Source organism: Myotis daubentonii, chromosome 14 (genome assembly GCF_963259705.1).
Source record: "Myotis daubentonii chromosome 14, mMyoDau2.1, whole genome shotgun sequence".
Lineage (NCBI taxonomy): Eukaryota > Metazoa > Chordata > Mammalia > Chiroptera > Vespertilionidae > Myotis > Myotis daubentonii.
In genome coordinates, this window is record NC_081853.1 from 46,541,158 (window position 1) to 46,564,542 (window position 23,385).

The window sequence follows — 23,385 nt, forward strand, 5'->3', positions numbered from 1 at the left end:
GGCAAAAATGACAACCAGAAATTAATGCTTGGCCCTAACTTAAGGGGAAAATGCTCTCCCTAGTTCTTGTTCAGGGTATTTTTTTTTTTAAGTTGATGTTGGGAGCTAGTTACTTCTCGTGGACAATTAATTATATACTATCTCCTGCCAAAGGTACCGAACGGTGGGCCATAATTTTATGTAAAAAGAACAGACCTGGCCTCTCATACTTCAGGGTTAGAGGAAGAACCATCAGGGAAAAGAAAGGAAACACTAAGGAGGAGTCACAAAATAAGAAGACCCTCCAGTAGGAATACGTAAGCTTAGTAGGTTTTGCCTGAGAATGCTGCGAGAGGGAGGATCTAAAAAAGTACTGCTTGCCTGGCCCGTGTGGCTCAATGATTGAGCATCTACCTATCATCCAGGACAGTGGTCAGCAAACTCATTAGTCAACAGAGCCAAATACCAACAGTACAACGATTGAAATTTCTTTTGAGAGCCAAATTTTTTAAACTTAAAACTATATAGGTAGGTACATTGTTATTAACTTAATTAGGGTACTCCTAAGGCTTAGGAAGAGCCACACTCAAGGGGCCAAAGAGCCGAATGTGGCTCGCGAGCCGCAGTTTGCCGCCCACTGACTGACCAGGAGATCACAGTTCAATTTCTGGTCAGGGCAAATGCCCGGGTTGCGGGCTCAATCCCCAGGAGGGGGCATGAAGGAGGCAGCCAATCAATGATTCTTTCTCATCATTGAAATTTCTATCTCTCTCTCCATCTCCTTTCCTCTCTTAACAATAAAAAAATAAATACATAATAATGATTACTTAAGATCTAATAATTTACTTCTCTATAAATTTCTATCTAGAGCAAGAGTTTACATATGTTTATTATGGTGTGAATCCCCAAAGGTTCTTTTCCAAGAAAATAAAGGGAATTGTATTTTTTAAACTCTTTAGCAGCAAAGCACCCCATCCTCAAAGGCCACCCCACCCAAGTATCTCCAAATAGCAATACAACAGTAGGGCTCCTAAAAGTTACTCAGTTGCCAACTTACCTTCCAGTTTGCCTACACATCAGTAAGTGTTTTCAACCTGAAACTCATTATCCAGGTAGAGGTCCATGCCTTTCAATATCCCACAATCCCTATCCATTTCTTACCCTGCAAAGGCACCACATCGACAGCGATGAAATATCTGTAGGCAGGCTGATCCCGCCTCCGTAAGAGCTAAGCTACCAAGACACTGTCGGAATACAATCATGTGAAGCTTGGCAAACAATTTCAATTGATCACCAAGGCCATTTGATTGAAGAAACTGCCTTGGGCCTTTCAACCTTACAAAAGAGTGAGTGTTCTAGAATTTTCAGGCTAAAGCAATTTCAAATTAAAATGAAGAATAACCTTTAACACATGGTGAACGTGGGCCTCGGCCCAGGTCACGGGGTCATGTCAACAGGACACGAGCATCCAAAGAGAAAGGAAAAAAGCAAAATTTCCCCCTGATACAAAGTGAAACTGACAAAAGGAACCACGGCACCTGGCTTCCAGCTGCCACCGAGAGGCACAGGCAGTCAGGAGAGTCGTGTGGGCGGATGACTGGGTCCATGATGCCTGTCAGAGCCTCGCTGGTCGTTCAGATCTGCAGGGGCTGCTCCTCCTGACCAGGCAGGGCAGGGTCCCCCGCAGCCTGGACCTGGGCTGCAGTGCCACGCCGGGAAGGAGGCTCGGCCGCTGCCCCATGGACCCTGGCCTGGGTCTGTAGCATGCGGGAGTCGAGCATGTGAGGCAGGATCTTCAGCACGAACCACACAAAGAAGCCATTATCCGGGGGAGTGACAGAATATATTGTAACTGCTCCCATCATGTCACCAGGCATCATTTTAATGGGCGTGTGAGAAGTTCTCCCACTTGAAGTTAAAATGACTCCCGTTTCAATGAAAAGGGGAGATGCCTCATTGGTAGGCTCACTATTCACCCACGGCAGCTGCCAGACACGAGAACAGACGTGCCAGGCGTGCGTGCACAGGGCTGGTTTTTGTCTCTCCAGGCAACATTTCGCTTTATAATTTGTCTCCTCTTAAAACGGAGAGATGAGCAAGTTACAAATATAATTACTATATTTCTGAACAAGCGATAACACAGGCCACGGAGTGCTGAGAGAGGGCGGCTCGCTTACCTCTGGCTGTAAGGCTTGTTCATCTTCAGCAGTGTTGGGTACAATTGCCCAGGTTATGTTGGCACTGGCGGATGGCAAAGAGCCAAATGTCCCATTTTTCAGCTGCTCTGTGGAATGTGACTTGGGCCCGGGCCATCCCAGGATGTTTTCTGAAATAAAGACCTAGATTGATGCCGAGTATTTTCCAAATTAAACATTTACAGCTCAAGAAATATTTCTACCTGGTTGTACACAGAGACTGCCTTGAAATGGGCCCACTCCTGAATGGCCTGTGGTGGATTTAAGTGAAGCTTGTTTTGAATGAGTACCAAGCGTAGATTCAGATTGTCTATGGATAAGCTCGCTTCTGTATGACGACAGTCTCAGAATCACCACAGGCTGTTTCTCTCCCCAGCCTTGAACACAAACAATTGACATTTTACCAAAGTTATGTTTTCTTTTTTTAAAAACCTTGCCCAAGGATATGTTTATTGACTTTAGAGCGAGAGGAAAGGAATGGGGGGAGAGAGAAACATCAATGTGAGAGAGAAACATCGATCATTTGCCTCCCATGTGTGCCCCAGCCAGGGATCAAAGTCACAACTTAAGTATGTGCCCTGTCTGGGAATCAAACCCGCCACCTCTTGGTGTACAGGATGATGCTCCAACCACTGAACACCCAGCCAAGGCAGAAGCCATATTTTCTTAAAGGTGTTTCTCTTCTTTTTGTAACAACAACAAAAAAATTTTAATGTTTACAATCAAAAATCAAATTTTATCAAAATTGGGCTGCTCAAAATGTGGTGTGAATGTCCGTTGATATGATGGCCACAGCTTAGTCGTTCCAGTCTGTCAAAAAACACTTTATAAGCATCACTCTGGTAAACAGAGAGCATTTTCTAATCCTCTCCCAATCCTTGACAAAACAGGCTTTCTAACTCGAACGTCTTTTTAAGAGTCACGTGTTATTACAGAATATTTGTACATGCTTACAATTGGGGACAGGCATAACCAGAGGTGGTTTTGTTTCTGTTTGTTTGTTTTTTACCCCTTTAATAGCAATTCTGCCATTAGAATGAGAGTAGGTCTCAAACTCAGCTGGCCTACCCTCCGAAGATTCCGTTTTCAGAGTAAACGTAGGGGTAAGTGAGGAAGAAAACTGTTGGCTGAAGCGGAGACCGCCTCATGTGGACAAGAACTCAACCTTTCAGCATCGTAGATGTTCTATCCATAAAGCAATCAGATGCCTCAGCCTTTTCATTAGAGTGACTCAAAGGAAAATCTACAAATATCCCAAACTTTTAATACCAGGAGGGAGGTCCGGCTGATGAAAACACAGGAACAGAGGCCATTGCAAGGGCTACACACGTGCTGATGCCTGTATCTGAGGGTGTTCAAGATCATCCAAGCCAACATATTTTTATGCAGAAATCTTGCCTTCATGTCAAGCCTTGTATCATATAAGTCCGCTGCTTAAAAGCCTCAAGTGGCTTCGCCCTGCAACTGAAACACAATCTAAACCGCCTGCCTTGCGAGACTGCCCAGCCTCATTTCATTCCCTCTGCGTTGCTCTCTATCCTCAAGCCACGCTGATAATTGTTCCACTCCTCAGTGAGCCAAGTTCATTCTAGTCGAGAGCCTTTGTGTGTGCTGTTCCTTCTGCTCGGAGTGCCACCCCTCCAGGCCTCTGTGCGGGAGAGAGGTGTCCTGCATAAATCCAAGGGCTGCCTAAATGTCATCTGCTCAGCGAAGCCCCCTGTGACCTTTCTGGCCACAGCAGCACTTAAAGGCACTCCCTGTCACATCAGTGAGTTTACTGTTTTCAAAGCACTTAGCACCATCTGAACTCACCCTGCTCTTTTATTTAACTAGCGTTGTTCTCTCCTCCCTGGAAGGTCAGTTCCTTGAAGGCAGGGACGTATTGCCTTGGTTATGGCTGTGGCCCTAGAACAGGGGTAGGGACCGTATAAGGCCCTGGAAATCATTTGGTCTGGCCTGCGAAAGCATTAGGGGTGAGTTCCTAGAACCTACAACATGATCTAGCAAAGGGTGTGTACTTAATAAATATAGGGTGCCCCCCCCCAAATGTATACACATAGTTTGCCTAATTATAAAGGCAGGGTTTATTAAAATACATTTCATTTTCAAAACTGAGCTACCAGCTGTTAAAGTGTGCATACATTTTTTGGGACACCCTGTATGTGCAGAGTGAATGAATAACTATTAAGATTTTCAGAGGTAGTAAATTCCAAAAAAAGAAAAAAAGGTGTGTTTTACAACCTCCTGAAAGTTAAAAATAAATAAGAAATGGCAATAAGAAAGACAAAGTAGAATGGTGGTTGCAAGGGGCTGAGAATGAGGGTGAATGGAAAGTCATAATTTAATGGATATAGAGTTTCATTTTGCAAGATGGAGAGTTCTGGCGATTGCTCACACAACTATATGAATGTTTTAAACACTACTGAGCTAGGTACTTAAAAATGGCGAAGATAGAAAAATTTTTGATATGTGTGTTTTACCACAATTTTTTAAAGGCAAAAGGCAGTCCTTGATGTAATTTAAAATAGGTGAAAACTCATTAACACTAAAGTCAACTCCTGCAGGATGACCTAAGACCAGACTTGGGTGCAAGACAGAATTTGCCAAAAGAAAGGTGAAAAGATGCTTCCTAGCAGTCCTGCTGACCAACTCCTGCCCAGAATCCTGGAGTTGCATTCAGATCATCAATACGGAGGCGCCACTTTTTTAATGTTTTATTGTATTACACAAGTAGTATCCTCTAGATCAGTGGTTCTCAACCTTCCTAATGCTGCGACCCTTTAATCCAGTTCCTCATGTTGTGGTGACCCCCAACCTTAAAATTATTTTCGTTGCTGCTTCATAACTGTAATTTTGCTACTGTTACGAATTGTAATGTAAATATCTGATACGCAGGGTGTATTTTCATTGTTACAAATTGAACATAATTAAAGCATAGTGATTAATCACAAAACAATATGTAATTATATATGTGTTTTTCAATGGTCTTAGGTGACCCCTGTGAAAGGGTCGTTTGACCCCCAAAGGGGTCGCGACCTACATGTTGAGAACCGCTGCTCTAGATTAATTAGGAAAGCTTAAAAAGCATGGGGGAAAGAATGAGATCTGCTTGTCTAGGCAGACAGGAGAATGTTCCCTCCATTACCGCCACCCCTCAATTTTGTCCCTCCCTCCCCTTCATCCCACCATCATCAGAGATAATAACCAGGAGACAGCAGAGCAAGAAATAGAGGCAGTGATACCCTGCATCCTGGGACAGACAAAGGCCAGGACAGGAGGATGGAAGGTAGCAATGCATGCTGGGGAATGTAGTTTTTTTATATACTCTGTGGATTCAGAGTACCAAGGAACCAGCGAGTGAGGACAGGAGAGAAGCCCTTCTCAGACCATTACAGCTCCTCTGATAAATGAGCACTGGGTGGGGAGTCTGGATAGACCAGTGTCATATGAGGATGAAGGAGGAAAACTCTAACAGAGCGAATGGAAAGGATTGTGAAGAGTAACAGTATCCTCAGAAGGCTTCCAGGAAGTATCTCTCTCTGAAATTTCTAACAGGTGTCAGAGAAGACATCAGGAAAAGTGTATCCACAGCACAAGACAGGATGAAATTGCCTCTATGAATCAAGAACAGGAAGTAAGAAGAAAGCTGGCTGAGGTGGAAAAGGAGATGAATGCACTGTGGAATTATTACAAGGAAATGAAATTAATACAATTAAAAGGAACCCTGAAACTAGAAAAAAGTCGACTTGACGCTGTAGAAAGTCAAATAAGGTAGTTCTACTGGTGTGCAGTTGCAAAGGGCATAAAGACAGCGATCAGACCGGGGACAACAGAGACGTGCACAACAGAGATCTAAGAGACCCTGAAGGGTAGACATCAGATGGATGGAGCAGAAACAATAAGCGACGAGAGGAGTAGGGAAACGGAGCCTGAGCCAGAGAGAGAGCTGTGGGTGCTGCTGAAACAGTCCACCGCATTCCAGCCAGAGCTTGGCAATACTTTCTTAGGCTTTTAGGGACTGAAATTTCAAACACATGCAAAAGCAGACAGAGAGAACAGTTTAATGAATGCCTAGCTCATGAAGCTTGGCCACATTTAAGTAACAAAAATCAAGAGAAAAAAATTTTTCAATCATTTAGGCAGAAAAATTAGACTTGTCTTAAAGGGGAGGGAAAAAAAATCAAACTAGTCTTGAATTTTGCTATAACACTAAACACCAGAAAATGAATAGATGAAGAGAAAACTGCGAGTAAATCTACAGATTGGGGGTGGGGTGAAGGGCTTGGGGGATAATGCTTCTCCTCGGCCAAATGATCTTCCCTCTGCTAAAAAAGAGTCTACATTTCCTGAGCTCTCGCTAGCTGCCAAGAGCTTCACAATTTACATGTGTTAACTCACCTAATTCTAAGGCAACCCATAAGGCAGGTCCTACTATTATGCCCAAAAGACAGGTAAGAAGCAGAGGCACAGAGCCAGGTAAGTGGTAGAAGAGCCCAGTTAAGATCAGAGCCCAGACCCTTTAACTCCACACTTTTTGGCAGCACTGAAGAGGCTCAGAAAACATTCACCGTTCTCGTGGGTAAGACACTCCTGGAGGGCATATACCAATACATAGCGAAAAGTGGCAGAATTAGGAACTCAAGGCTGGAGAAGTCACATATAAAAGGACTAGTGGTGAGCAATGAACCCAGTTAAACAGAGCTGAGCAGGGCTGGTACTAGGCTAAAGTAAAGACACATTCCCATCAGATGTAAAATGTAAAAGGCCCCCAAGACACTCAGTAATCAGATCAATGATATTTTCACATAATATTTTTAAAATAAAAATTAATGTCCCCCCAAATAGTACAGGACTTTATCTCACTTGCCTCAACCTAATCCTCACCAAGTTGAATCCTGTTATGTAAAATTTTAATATTCTCATTCCCTCTCCCTCTCCCCCCCCCAACCCCTGTCTCAAGAATTAATAAAAGGCCACACTCCCAAGTAGCCCAGCCTTTTCCAGTTCTGATGCAGTCCTGCGTGCCTTTCTGCATAGAATCGGAGGCTTGCATCTCAGCTGGGAAGAGAGATGGCCGCTTGCCCTACATTCATTAATCATTTGCCTCCATCAAGCTGCTGAAATAGATTTAGAAATCACCAGGAGCACAAGAAAGCCACATAACATAAGCCTTGACCAAAAAGCCGGGCAGCTTTATTCATTTTAATTGCAAGCCGCTCCACAAACAGAAGTTCAATGAGGCATTTCAGCTCACTGTGTCTTAGAGACAACATCAGAGACAGGTCTAGGAGCCCCAAACGCGTAGGTGGGAGGCAGATGAATACGAACGTATTTTTGGATTTCAGCTCAGTGTGCTTGAAATGAAATGAGCATCAGGAAGCAACGTTTGCAGATCAAGGCTCCAAAGACTACGCATTTCCCAGAAGATACAATGAAATGCTACAGGAGATGAAATACTACAAGACCACAAATTAATTTTTGATTTGGAGAAGGGACAGAAGAAAAAAAAAAAACAGTGCAGGGGTCAGAAGGCAGAAAGACTTGAAGCAAGAACGAAGCGCTTGGATATTCGATATGCGGGGGACGATCTGGGCCTCCCTGCCTGCTGAATATGTAAAGGAAACCCTGGCAGAGTTGAGCTTTAATGAGATTTTGATTTCCATCAGCCCAGCCTAGCCCAGCCCGGCACGCCTTACATAGAACCATTATGTTTTTATCAGTGGGAGTCGGGCTGCTAGAGCTGCCATCCACCCCAAGAACCCTGAGGTTCCAAACAAATGTATTTTGGGATGACACCCCCAGGGTTATCATAGTCTCTTCTTCCACTAGTCTGAGATTGTGGAATTCAGTTTTAACTGCAGGCAACTATGATGTTTTGGATGCAGGGAGTTAATTCATTTTTCCCCCCTCAATGTGTGGCACAGATTTTAAAATTTTATTTATTGATTTTATTGTTTTGATTTTTTTAGAGAGGGAGAGAGGGAGGGAGAGAGGGAGAGAGGGAGGGAGGGAGGGAGGGAGGGAGGGAGGGAGGGAGGGAGGGAGGGAGGGAAACATCATATGTGAAAGAGAAACATCGATCAGCTGCCTCTCACACATGCCCCGACCGGGGATCGAAACCACAACCTGGGCATGTGTCCTGACCAGGAATCAGACCCACCACCTTTTGGTGTACGGGACGACGCTCCAACCGACTGAGCCACACGGGCCAGGGCAGTGTGGCACAGATTTAAAGGACACGTGCAGAATGCTTTAAACCTTAAGGGGCTGTGTTATATGGAACCGAATTAAAAGAGTTAAGAAAACAAACACAATAACCACTGTGATGCCATGCTCCCTGTGTTCCCCAATCTCCATCCAAGTTCCTCAACAAAAATGGCTAAAAGGAAGGGAGGCTGGACCAAGGGGGCAGGGAAGAATTGTGACACCATAGGTGGCATAATTGCTCCTTCTCTCAAACAGTTTCCATTTCAACCTGTCAGCATATCTGAAATTCCACCTTGAGCTTTGTCCCTCCAGGTCCTTAAAAACACGAAATACCCAATGAAAACCAGGGTTTAAAACAAAAGAAAAGATAGAAATGAGCTAGAAACCATCCCTGAGGAACGAAGTAAGGGATGAAGTTTAGGAAGAAGAAAAGGTTCAAGCTCACATTTCCAGTGAAAGACTCCTGGAAGGCGCCTCCTGGGCTGCAGAGGCTACAGTCACGCTACAGTGTGAGAGGGACGGTAGGGACCTGGGACGCTCCAGTCTCACTCTGAACTTGTGCCCAAGCCCCCGCCCTTCTCTCACCTCTTAGCAGGGGGACCTTGGACAAGTAATTTCATTGCATCTCATCCATAGGATGGGCATAATAATATCCACTCTGTGAAGATTTCAGAAAATATGTGGCAAAGGCCAAACACTGGTGGAATCAAACCTCAGTAAATGATAGTGGGTGCAACAGAAAGAACCCAAATGACCCATATACCATCTATTCTGGAAAACCAACATCCCTTTTAATTGTAGTAAAACGGAGAGCAAACGGGACTTGAGAGAAGTATGAAATATAGACCATTATCATAGCACAGCTTCACTTTTCATCTCTCAATTGGCCTCGTTTCCTCATTAAGGAAGTTAATCCCAGTCAACAAAGCTCAGTGAAGCTTCTGTGAGTCTCTTAATTCTAATGCTTTACTAGTATAAGTTAAAAACGGCATGACCTACCTCAAGCAAGTTTCACCTTTATCTTTGAACTTAATCTTCACCAATATATTTATATCTGCTTATTGGTTAAACCCTCCTCCAATAAGGACTGAGGCTTCTTAAGGGAGTGGATTATTATCTCTGGCTTCTAGATAAAGAACTAGAAATGCTTCTGGTATGTATTCCAGAGAAATTCTCACACAGGTCCATAAGGGGACATGCAGGAGGCTGCTCAGTGCAGCGAGGAGAGCGGGGCCGAGAGCAGGAGGCCATGTGCCTGTCCATCATCAGAGAGTGTTGGGTAAAACGTGGTGGACAGACACCATAGACATCGTTAGAAATAATGGACCAGAACACACCATAGGCCTCGTTGGAAATAATGGACCAGATGCTGCCTAATGATGGATTTTAAACACATGACACTAAGTGCAACATCACAAGTGGAATGAGATTTAGAAATGTGACACCAGCAAGTCTAAAAGGAGTTCTTGTAAACATGTTAGTTAGATGTTTCATAGGATGTTATAATTCTAATTGGTAAGAGAACAGAATATCCCATACTGGGTAGGGAAGGGGGGGGAGGGGTAAATGGAGAAACACTTGGATGAAAAGACGGATGGATGGATGGATGGATAGTGGATAAGAGATGAGTATAAAGGAGGAAGGCAATGGGGTGCGCACCCACACACACTCTCTCGATAGGACTCATTTGCAAGCACAGAACTGCCCTCTGGGAGGTCTCACCTGAGGCCACTGGCTTGTGGCTGGACTGGCCCACCTGGTGCACACTCTGCTGCAGCAAGTTGAAGCACTCCCCGAGGCAGCTGAGGGTGGCGGCGGAGGTAGCTTTCAGGAGCAGAAGATCCTGGTCCAAGGCAGTGAGGGGGCCGGAACCCGGCAGAGACTCGATGGCGTGCACAAGGTTCTTCTGCTGGCCTTCCACCTGGTTCATCATCTACAAAATGGGAAGATAGTAAAGGAGGGGAGAGTTAGCGCTTAAACTACAGGACCGGAGAAAAGTCGGAGGAAAGTGGAGAGAGAAACCATCATCACCCAGATGGCCGCTGTCAGGGTCAGCTCAGATGGTACTCAGTACATGAGTCCTTTTTTAAAAAAACATAGATTTTTATTGATTTCAGAGAGGAAGAGGGAGAAAGAGAGCGAAACATCAATGATGAGAGAAAACCATTGATTGGCTGCTTCCTGCATGCCCCACACTGGTGATCGAGCCTGCAACCTGGGCATGTGCCCTGACTGGGAATCAAATCGTGACCTCTTGGTTCATAGTTCGACGTTCCACTACTGAGCCACGACGGCTGGGCAGTACACAAGTCCTTTGACAATGTAGGCCCAGGTGAAACCTGTCTATTGAAAAGCACACATCTTCAGCTCTGATCACAAGAGCATTTTAGAACTTTAGAGCTGAAAGGGACCATTAGGGCCATCAGTCAATAATAAATCCATTACAGATAGAAGTCCCTGTGACCATCTTGGAGGTTCTTTCACTATGGAAGGCTATCTGAGAGAGTGGAAGAACTGGGCTTTGCCTAGAGCAAGGTCAATACCTTGCTTTTCCTCTAGCTCTTATTACTAACTCTTTGGCAGTCTCTTTGGAGTTCAAGAAACAGAAGTGAAATCGAGGGCTGGCGATTTGTATGAGTGAGATCGGAGGAAAGCCAGCACTGAACCGTGCCAGCCCCCAAAATGCCAAATAGGATGTGACTTTCTTAACATCACTCAAGATGCCATGAGGAAGGAACACCCAGGGATTCCAAAGCCAGCCCTATTACACGGCTGAAGCTGAGAACCCCTAAATAACCATCTTTTCTGGCCTGGCTTCAATTCCTAAGCTACTGGTCTAATTGTATCTTCAACTGACAAATCAAGGCGAAGAACTCAAGAACTAGAAAAGGACTTTACTGGTTATCTTGTGAAGTTCATCTCACTCCTCCTGTCTTACAACTTATCTCACTAAACAAGATGGTGTACAGAAATTACACATTAACAGTCATTCTGAAAAGCTAGGAGCTACACCAACCTGCCCAAGACCCAGGGCTGGTCAGCATCAGCAGCAGGGACCAACTCCTGACCCCACTCCACTGTTCTTTAAGCTTCCCCCACAAAAACCATCCTTAATCTGAGCCACACCTCCTGCTTTGTCACTGTCATCCCCACAGGATGCCGGTCACCATCCTGATGTCACCATCTGGGGAGAAGCAACCATTCTGTCTGGACCACTGGACTTGGACACAAAATGCATTCCATGCTCAGCCTTATTTTTCTATTCCCTTTTGAAAACAAAGACTTGCGGTTTTCTAGCAGTCTGTGTACTTGTCTGCTTAAAAAAAGGAAAAGTTCATCCACTGCAATCCTACTTCCCAAAATAGGTGCCATTTTCAAAGATATTTTTTAAAAAATCAATGCTGAACATATTGCTCTGACAAGGTTTGCCGCAATCTCCCCTTAATGTGGCGTCCACCCTTTGGGCAGGCATATTATTTTTTTGCAGATTACAGAGGTTACACCTAGCCATTCGGGCTCCTGAAACAGTACCTGAGGCATAACAGAGGCTCAATAAGTATTCACTTCTCCTTCAAGTCTCTGCTTTAAAGCCACCTTCTGAAGAAAGCTTCTGGAACCACATAATTTAAAATTGCACCTCCAGTCCAACCCTTGGCATGCCTATCCTCCTTATCAACTAATTTTTCTCCATAGCACTTACCCCTTCCAACCCAACTTGTAATTTCTTCCTTATGTTCATTTGTGCTAGGGTAAAAGCAGGGATTATATCTGTGCTCTTCACTAATATCTCCCAAGTTCAGTAAATATCTGTTGGATGAATGGATGCATGCGTGCATGATTCCCCAGTCTCACTCTTCTGTCACTCAAATGCAAGAGACATTTCAAAGGTGCATTTATGACACCTTTAAGTCTACAGAAGTCATTATGCTCCATTGGCATTATACAGCTAAGACTTAGCAAAGAATAATACCTCCATTATCTGCTTAGGTTTGCCAAGAAATACTACCAACTGGTTTAATTTCACTTCAAAAAAGATGAAATGTTTATGTATTCTTTGACAGCCAGCCATATGTAGAGATGCTAACAGTGAGGGAGAAGTGGACTTCAAGCTGTTTGTTGTAATCAGCATTTCTGTAAATTCCTACCATAAAATCTTGTCTTAGAAAAACAGTGTGTTGAAAGTAAAGAAGAAAATGGAATGAGGAAATGCACATATGTTCTTGACTATTATACATGATGAAATAATGCGTAAGAGGAAAAGGTAAGTAAAATTAAGCCATCACCTCTATGGGATACACATGTTTTTAATCAACGAAAAGAACTAACTTTATTCCAATGCTATTGAATAGGATAAATACTTGTTACTTCACACACATTAAATATTATGTAAACCTCAGCTAATAAAAACACAAAACTGACTTACAGAATCGTCTAGTCTACTACAACAGAGGCACATGCCCAGAGATGGAACCCACATATCTGCTCTCTGAAAAGTATACGAACAGTATTTATTGAGAGCCTATTGCCAGTGCCAGCAACAGGACTGCCCTGCTAGAGGGGGCATTTGAACCAGCAGTGGGTACATTTGACAGTTACAATGTCTGAGAACTACTGGCACTGAGAGGGCAGGGGGTCAGGAGTGCTAAATACCCCACAAGTCAGGGCACAGTCCCATACAAGAACTTTCCTGCTCAAAACGCCCAGAGTGCCTCCTGGAGTTATCCTGTGCTAGAGACATGTAAGAACCAGGCATTGGCCCAACCGGCATGGCTCAGTGGTTGAGCATCAACCTATGAACCAGGAGGTCATGGTTCGATTCCCCGGTCAGGGCACATGCCCGGGTTGTGGGCTCAATCCCCAGTGGAGGGTGGTGGTGGGGGCATGCAGGAGGCAGCTAATCAATGATTCCCTTTCATCATTGATGTTTCTATCTCTCCCTCCCTCTTCCTTTCTCTCTGATATATACACTGCATGGCCAGATTATTATAACCACCTGATGTTTGTAGGCAAATTAGCTATAATTTTGCACTGAAGTTGCTAGAGGGCCAGACCATTATAAATAGGGAAGCAGGTTGTTTACCACGACAGTAGAAGTGATTTTTTTCTGAAGATATGGGTAAACAACGCGATTTAACAGCCTTTGAACGTGGGATATAATATATATATATGCATACATATACATATATACATATATATATATACACACACATATATATACATACTATACACACACACACACACACACACACACACACACACACTGAGTTGCCAGATTATTATGACCACCCCATCAGTACCACCTTTTGTCTTCAATACTGCAGTAATTCTCCTTGGCAGTGACTCCATGAGATGTTGAAAGGTGATGCGAGGAATCTGACACCATGCCTGATGAATAGCACTGTCCAGTTCTGTGAGATTTGATGGTTGTGGAACCAGCTGCCTGATGGCTCTTTTAACTTTGTCCCACAAATGCTCAATTGGATTGAGATGTGGTGATTGTGGGAGCCACCTAAGCAAGGTAAAGTCTCCCTCATGTTCTTGAAACCACTCCTGCACAATACGAGCACCATGGCATGGCGCATTGTCTTGTTGGAAGAAGCCATCTCCATTGGCATATGCCATCAACATGATAGAATGAACTTGATCAGCAAGGATACTTAGGTATGTTGTGCTATTCAGATGTTGTTCCATATGAATTAAAGGGCCCAAATCATGCCAGGAAAACATGCCCTAAACCATAGCACTGCCCCCACCAGCTTGAGGGGTTGTACTCCTGCATGTGGGGTGCATGCTTTCATGCTGTTTCTGCCAAATTCTCACTCTGCCATCTGCATGATGCAACTGGAAATGTGATTCATCGGACCACGTGACTTTTTTCCAATGCTCGACTGTCCAATCCTTGTGTTCCTATGCGAATTAGAGACGTTTTTATCTTGGTAACTGCAGACAGCAAAGGTGTTCGAACAGGCCTTCAGCTTCCATATACCATACGATGCAGTGTACAGCTAATTTGCCTATAAACGTCAGGTGGTCATAATAATCTGGCCACTCAGAGTGTGTGTGTGTGTGTGTGTGTGTGTGTGTGTGTGTGTAAAATTTATATTTATATATTTTTTAAAAAGATCGAGGCACTTAATGGATTCCGATCTTTCTTGGTAACCTGAGCCCTGAAACTGAAACAAGCCTAGCACAAGGCTGCACACACAGCAGACTCCTCCTCGAGATTCATTTTCTCTCCTTTTTCCACATGATGCAAAATAGAACTTTAGTTTTGAATGACACAATCGATACCAATCTTCACTTTATTTTAGCCTCATCCAGCTCCAAAAGAAGAGAGATAAACCCTCAAAGGAACGTCGCATGCCCAGCCTCAGAGCTGTGCATCAGAGTTATTACTGTGCTAACGTTTCCAAGACTGGGAGGCACCAATGAAGAATCTTCATCCGCCTTTGGAAGAACACGTTTTAGCTATTTCCATATCTACATTTAATTAAGGGCACATAGGAAAAGATGGACGTGACACTGAAAAGCTGTAAGCAGCAAGAACAGCAATAGCCAATGCTTAAAGCGGCTCCATCTCCCCTTCCAGCTTCCCACAGGCCCATCAAGAGAAGAACAAAGCACAACCATTGACAAGCAGCCTTTCCTGCGGCTCCCAGGCTTCGGAAACGCTGAGTCACTTTAATTACATAAATTTCACATCCGAGCTCCCAACACCTCTTCTAAGCACATCCACATTAATCATTTGTAGTGCTGAAAAACCAACAAAGGGATGCCTAAGCTTCATTTCTTCCTGGCATTTGGCATCCACAAACAGGGACATCACCATCTTGGGATACAGGTGCACATTTCAGAGATCCACCCTCTGGGAATGTCAACTCCGAGGTTGTAAAATCATCTACTTCTAAGTCAAACTGAACTTCACAGTTAAGCAAACTTCACAGGGAGGGAAACATTCTATGGCCCATTTATCTAGCACAAACAATGGCATATGCACCAGAAAATCAAATCCAAGCAATTAATGCTAATAAAATCAGTGGTGGCAGCTTTTATTTTTATTACCTGATTTCAGTAAAGCTGAAACCGAGATGCACAGCCGCAAACCCAATGTCATCCAGCTCAACTAGCTGGGGTCTGGATACAGAGAGAACTGACAGAGACAGAAGGGGGGAGGGGCTTCGTTTGCCTTGATTGCTTCAGACTGTGCTGAGCTGCAAACCTCAGAGCAGGTTTGAGAGGCGCCTGAAAGGCCCAGTCTTGACAGGCCAGATGTCAGTGAACACCAGCTTAGTCGCTCATTCATTGGGAATCAACAGATGAGCATCAAACACCTCTGAACACAGATCCCTTGTCCTAAAGTAACCAGGACTGCTTGCCTTGGTTGGCAGAGCCTCCTGGGCTCACAGATTCCTGGTACCATCAGTAACTCAGATTCTTGCTTGGAAGTAGACTAAAGAATCTGATGCCAGCTTCAAGGTGGCCCTGGTTTGGCATTTCTCCTTAACCTGGTGTAATTCCAGAGCCCCTTTTACGTTTCTCCTCTAGTCAGAGATTATCGTTGGCTAAATTAGGCACTTTTTCATTTGGCTAAAGTCCTCAACTAAGCGTGAAAGCTATGCTTCAAGGAGCTTTAGAACCAACACACACACACAGTTTACTGTCTCCATTATTATAGATTTACTATTCCCCTACCCTCATTAGCATTATTTTAATATACCAGAAATGCTTTGATACTCATTATAGAAACCTCCTGAAATGCCCATCAACTCTATAATCGAAACCATCACGTAGTTTATAACCTATAAAATTCCTTGCCTCACTGTTTCACCAATCCTGAATTGCTCTATCTTGATCTTTACCTAATCCCTGTATTGTACACCAAACTTCAAATTCTCTAATCCTGACCTTGCCCTTCCCTCTCCGAGACACTCCCAATGCCCCACAGAGGGGTGTGCTCCCTTACAGGGATGAAGGGTCAAGTCCCTTTGTCTTACAAACAACAAAATTTGTCGAGAGCAAAAGGCAAAGGCAAAATTCTGAACTACACACACACACACACACACACACACACGCTTCAAAAAACACTTTCTGAAGATGTGGGGGTGAGTCTATTCCATTCTTAGAGACTCCTAGAAACCAAACCTATACTGATGCTCAAAATTATGAGATAATAGCATTTATAGCCAAATGAATCTGATGACCCTGTCAGGTCTGTCCTCTTTACTTTGCAGGCAGGAAATCTCAGTTCAGATGCCCTTGCTAAGGTCACACAGTTCACCACTTCAGTGTCCTCTACACTATGAGTCATGATCTGTGTGCTTCTTATATTCTGGCAGCAAAATGCTATCTCCTGCCTCAGAAAACAACTATGGTGAAGTTTCTTCCATTGTTCTTTACCCGACCCTTTCTCACCACCTGGGAACAACTTGTATTTGTTTTTTTGGATTACAAAAGGCTGGCTTATTCCATCAACCAACATCCCAACAAAATCAGACAATAAAAACAGCTATAAAGAAACGAAAATTGAGAGAACCAAGATGGCGGCATAGGTTAACGCTGGAGTTTGCTGCTTTGAACAACTACTTCAAAAGTGAAACCAAAAAACGGAAGGGACATCACCCAGAACCACAGCAACGCTGGCTGAGTGGAAGTCCTACAACTAGGAGGAAAGAGAAACGCATACGGACACTCAGAGGGGGCGCAGTGCTGAAGTCAAATTCTGAGGTGCGGAGTGCGCGGAGCAGGCTGGCGGCGGAGGACGCGGTTGTTGTTTTCAATCGGGAGGGAGTCGCAGACTCTGAGCACCAGATCCGGGCGAGTCTTTAGGGACCCAGACTCAAACGGGAGAAGGGGGACTGTCTGGCTTCGGTCAGAGCCAGTGCAGCTTTCTCTCCGAGCTTTGCAGCGGGTGCTGGGACTCAGAGAGGCAGAGCCCCTTGGGACAGGACTGAGAACCACCATAACTGCTCTCTCTGGCCCACCCTGTTGATCCTGTGCGACCCGCCCCGCCCAAGCCCTGCACAGAGGCATTTGCCGGATAGCCTCAGGCAAAGGCTAGATTAGCACCTCCCTAGAGGACAGAAGTTCTCTCACTGCTGACACAGCTGATTCTCATAGCCACTTGGCCTGGAGGTCAAACCCTCCCTGGAATTAGCTACAACAATCAAGATTTATCTATAAGACTGCGAACAAAGACCACTAGGGGGTGCACCAAGGAAGCATAACAAAATGCGGAGACAAAGAAACAGGACAAAATTGTCAATGGAAGAAATAGAGTTCAGAACCACACTTTTAAGGTCTCTCAAGAACTGTTTAGAAGCTGCCGATAAACTTAATGAGATCTACACGAAAACTAATAAGACCCTCGATCTTATATTGGGGAACCAACTAGAAATTAAGCACACACGGACTGAAATAACGAATATTATACAGACGCCCGACAGCAGACCAGAGGAGCGCAAGAATCAAGTCAATGATTTGAAATGCGAGGAAGCAAAAAACATCCAACCGGAAAAGCAAAATGAAAAAAGAATCCAAAAATGCGAGGATAGTGTAAGGAGCCTCTGGGACAGCTTCAAGCGTACCAACATCAGAATTATAGGGGTGCCAGAAGATGAGAGAGAGCAAGATATTGAAAACCTATTTGAAGAAATAATGACAGAAAACTTCCCCCACCTGGTGAAAGAAATGGACTTACAGGTCCAAGAAGCGCAGAGAACCCCAAACAAAAGGAATCCAAAGAGGACCACACCAAGACACATCATAATTAAAATGCCAAGAGCAAAAGATAAAGAGAGAATCTTAAAAACAGCAAGAGAAAGAAACTCAGTTACCTACAAGGGAATACCCATACGACTGTCAGCTGATTTCTCAACAGAAACTTTGCAGGCCAGAAGGGAGTGGCAAGAAATATTCAAAGTGATGAATACCAAGAACCTACAACCAAGATTACTTTATCCAGCAAAGCTATCATTCAGAATTGAAGGTCAGATAAAGAGCTTCACAGATAAGGAAAAGCTAAAGGAGTTCATCACCACCAAACCAGAATTATATGAAATGCTGAAAGGTATCCTTTAAGAAGAGGAAGAGGAAGAAAAAGGTAAAGATACAAATTATGAACAACAAATATGCATCTATCAACAAGTGAATCTAAGAATCAAGTGAATAAATAATCTGATGAACAGAATGAACTGGTGATTATAATAGAATCAGGGACATAGAAAGGGAATGGACTGACTATTCTTGGGGGGGAAAGGGGTGTGGGAGATGTGGGAAGAGACTGGACAAAAATCGTGCACCTATGGATGAGGACAGTGGGTGGGGAGTGAGGGCGGAGGGTGGGGCGGGAACTGGGAGGAGGGGAGTAATGGGGGGGAAAAAAGGAACAAATGTAATAATCTGAACAACAAAGATTTAATTTAAAAAAAAATAAAATAAAAAAAAAAAAAGAAACGAAAATTACCTGTAACCCCACTTTCTAAAAATAAGCACTTGTTAACCTTCTGGTATTAGTCTGACTCTTATTTATATGCACGTACACACAGGTGATATTATTTTATTTTAAAAGGCTCAGCCCTTATATATAATTTTGTCACCTATTATCATCTTGTATCACTGAGAACGCGTAGTCTCTGATGCCTGGGACTGACTTCAAAAACAATCCAGTGGGTGTGGGGAGTAAGAATGAAACAATATTGGCTTTGAGGGGGGGAGGGTGCTAAAGCTGTTGATGGCGACATGGAGGTTCAATATTATCTTCTCTAGTGTTTTTATGTTTGAAATATTTATAATAGCAATACTTTTTCAATTAGGAGAAAATACATTGTTATGAATTATGTCCCCCCACCCCCATTCTTGTGTTGATCCCAACCCCCCAGTACCTCAAATGTTTAAAGACAGGCTCTTTACAGAGGTAATCAAGTTTAAATGAGGTCATTAGATTGGGCCTTAATCCAATATGACTGGTGTCTGTATACAAATGGGAAATTCGGACACAGACACACACAGAGGGCAGAGGAGGGAAGCCACAGGGGAAGATGACCTAGAACAAGGAGAGACCTGGAACAGATCCTTCCCTCCCAGCGCTCAGAAGGAACCAATCCTGCCGATGCCTTGACCTTGGACGGCCAGCCTCCAGAACTGTGAGGCAAGACATTGGTGCTGTTTAAGACACCTGGTGTGTGGTACTTTGTTACTGCAGCCCCGGACATCTTTCTACAGCTATGAACACATCACAGATATCTTTTTACATCTATGAACACAGACCTCATTTTAATGGCTGCGTTGTACAAGAGCTTTTAGCTCCAGGCAGAGTAGACCCTGCCTTCAGAGCCAAAGCTTCTTCCAGGCCACCTTGCCATCACTTCTTCTCAGGAAATGTTTGTAAAGGCAACGCTGGGGTAGAGAATGCATTTTCAGAATTATGGAACAGAAGAAGCCCATACAAAGGTTAAAAATTATTATTCTTTTAATCCTATGTGTCAGTACTGAATGTTAACATGTTGGTAAGAAAGGACACAACAGACAAAAGGAATAATCTCTTGTTCTCGAAGAAAACACCACAGGTCAACAGAAGGATTTGAGTAGAAGGTCAGGGATCAGTAAATAATCACCTTACTCATTCATTACTCACTTAACTGCACCCCATGCCTCCCACACACGAAGACTCTAGCTGTACACAGAGAGAGGCGCACTCTACCTGGACACAAGGTTGGCATCCTAGGCACAATGCTGGTGGCCAGGGCTCTACAGCAGCTACTCTGCTTTGTTTTCATTAAAAATATCTGTCATCCCTTTCTCTTTTTTTCCTTTGTGCAAAAGTAATACTGCTCACAGGAGAAATTAATCAAATAGAAGAAAAAAAACCACATTCATTCAAAACCAGAGAAAATAAATGTTAAAATCTTGGTGTGTATATACTTCCATTTCTGTGCATATAAATGTACTCTTACTTTTTATGAAAATGGTTGCACATCATGCTTGTAACCTCTTTTATTCCATATACCATGTCAATAAATTTCAGTCTGTGAATACATTTTGACAATACTGTGTAAAATACTGCAGATCACTCCATCACATAAATGTGCCACGATTTATCGCCCAATTCCCGACCGCTGGACAGTATGATGAGTTTTAACTTTCTTCTCTGTGACAAATTACAATTCAACAAACTTTGCTGGAGCTAAATCTCATCATAAATGTGTAATGATTTTCTTAAAATAAACTCCTAGAAGAGGAATTGCTTTAACATTAATTTTAAGGCTTTTGATAAATACTGCCAACTCACCATCAAAATAATTGTACCAATTTGTAGTCCTTTAGCAGTGTGTGAGCTGTCCTCTTATCGCTCTCTAATATCATCTTTTTTTCCTACCCAATTTCATAGATAAAACAACAAAACAAAAACAAAACCAGTAATTCATTGTTTTAATTCACTGGGCATGTCCCTGTATAATGTGGGGTAAAGATAGTGATGAAGTTTCCATATCCAGCAACACCTAGTAAATAAGCCCTAGAGATCTAATGCACAGAATAATGATTATAGGCAACAATATTGTACTATAATCAGCAAGCTTGCTAATTATTCCAACCACTAAAAAGAAAAGATAATTATGCAATGTGATAGGGGTGCTAAATATAGGATTGCTACAATGGGAATCGTATGACAATATATAAACACCAGAGGCCTGATGCATGAAATTCGTGCAAGGGTAGGCCCTCGCGGCCCCGGCTGCCTCCCGGCCCCGCCCCCGCCCACTGGTTGTTCCAGAAGGTCGTTCCAGAAGGTCATCCCGCTGTCCAGTCTAATTAGCATATTAGCTCTTTATTATATAGGATATCGCATTAACAAGTTGTACACCTTAAATTTACACAATGTTCTATGTTAACTACATTCAATTTTTAAAAAGCAGTTTCCATATCTGGTAAAGAAAACATAAGCAAATAAAATGAAAGAGAGACCAGAGAGAGTGTTCCCTTCACTAGGGTGGAAGCAGCAATGTGGAAGGCCAGGTGTGGAAATGGGGGCAGGGGTCCGCAGCAACGGAAGAGAAAAAGTCCTGGAAAAAGAGAGGGGAAGTACGATTGGGAGAACCACGAGGATCCAGAAAGGTCTCAAAGAAGCCATGGTTTTTTCATAAAAGGTCCAAGGACAAGGGAACAATGGGAAACAGTCCCCAAAATCCCCCGCCCTCACAGTGCCAGAGAGAACAGTTCTACCTTGACCTCATCCAACTGTCTAGTTATTCTTTCCCCAGAACCCACCAGATAAGGGAAGGGCATTTGTCCACCTTTGCCAAGCCTGCCCAAGCCCCGCCCCTGACTTAACCCAGCATTTCAGCTTGGAAGAAACCTGCAAAGCAGCCCTTTGCTCTCCCACATTTCCCTGTCTCGTCTCACTGTCCTCATTTATCTCTGGTTTAAAAGCCATTTACAGTAACAGCCATTTACATGAATAATAGAAGCACGGCCACTTCACATCTCGGGAAGGGGAGCTCTACAGTTTACACAAGTGCTTTCACATCATCATCTCTTATCCTCCCAGCTCCGCCCTGGCCATGAGGCAGGGCTAGTTACTGATTCTCCTTTTATACAACCCTGGGGCCCAAATCATGGTCCATGAAAGTGGAGAAGTTGGGATTAAAGTCCAGTGTTCTGAATCCAAACTTCTCTGCCCCTTTTCTCAGGAGGCACACAGAACACTGCTCTACAGACGATTCAAGATCACAGCATGTACACACACACACACACACACACGGCTGGATGCTCCCCTAGATGGCCTTCCACCTAAAAAGTGGAATATTGGAAGCAAGCTGCTTACCCATTGTGCCAATTCACCCCCAAATGAATGAGAACAGGTCAGACCACAAATCCTTCCTGGGTCAAATCTCCAGAAAAGAACACGTGATTCATACACAAACACTGAATGCTAACCGGTGAGGACCTGTCCTGCAGACCGTGTGGAAGTTTTGCTCAGGTGTTTAAGTCTCTCTCAGAAGTCCGCTAATCAGAAACTGCTAGACATACATCATGTAAAAAACAAAGACTAAAGTGCTGTCTACTGATCCATTTCAGATGTCTTCTGGTTGATCTGCCATCTCTCAGCAAACAATGGCCGGCAATCAGTTTCCCTTGCAGAGTGGGACCTCACAAACCACAGATCGGAGAGGATGAAAGGCAACCATTTCCCTGAGCCTGCTTTACATCTGGTCACTCATATCCCTCAGACATGCGCAGTCTATGGCAAAGAACCCTAAGCTTCTTGGATATTTACTCTGCACTTTGGGAAATTCTTTTATTTTGCAGGGAGAATTCTTGAAGAAAACATGCCACTAGACATCTATAGTCTAACCTCAGTTTGGTAGCACACATAGGGTGAAAAAGTAGGTTGACAGTTGTTCATATGGAAAAAAATACAATAATCCTATATAATAAAAGGGTAATATGCAAATTGACCCTAACAGCGGAATGACTTCCTGGTTGCTATGACATGCACTGACCACCTAGGGCAGATGCTCAATGCAGGAGCTGATCCCTGGTGGTCAGTGCACTCCCACAGGGAGCGGGCCTGAGCCATCAGTCAGACATCCCCCAAGGGCTCCCGGGCTGCCAGAGGGATGTCTCACTGCCAGTTTAGGCCTGATCCCCCGGGGAGTGGGTCTAAGCTGCAGGTGGACATCCCCTGAGGGGTCCCGGACTGCAAGAGGGTGCAGGCCGGGCTGAGGGACACCCCCTCCCCCCTGAGTGCACAAATTTTCATGCACCAGGCCTCTAGTTAATCTATACTAATCAAAGGGTAAAATGCTAATTAGACCGGATAGACTGGACGTCTTCCAGATGTCCTTCTGGATGTCCTTCTGGACATCCTTCCAGACAAAGCCACAGTAGCTGCAAGGGCTGACAGTGGCGGCAGCAGCAGGATGATGGGGGTGGTGCCTTCCTCTGATGGGCCCAGTTACCTCCCACGGAGGGAGGCCAGATTGCAGCTTAGGTCTATTCCTTGCAG

General features: G+C 44.0%; 1 protein-coding gene across 2 annotated transcripts in view; it reads right to left on the minus strand.

Moving 5' to 3' along the window:
• OSBPL10 (oxysterol binding protein like 10) overlaps positions 1-23,385 on the minus strand; it is a 218,119-nt gene that overhangs the window by 49,270 nt on the left and 145,464 nt on the right. For both annotated transcript variants that reach the window (XM_059664144.1, XM_059664143.1), the window contains 2 exons: positions 10,104-10,314; positions 2,157-2,305 (listed from right to left, as the gene is read on the minus strand). In XM_059664144.1, the coding sequence (XP_059520127.1) occupies positions 2,157-2,305; positions 10,104-10,314 (360 nt within the window). The remainder of the gene's footprint in view (positions 1-2,156; positions 2,306-10,103; positions 10,315-23,385) is intronic.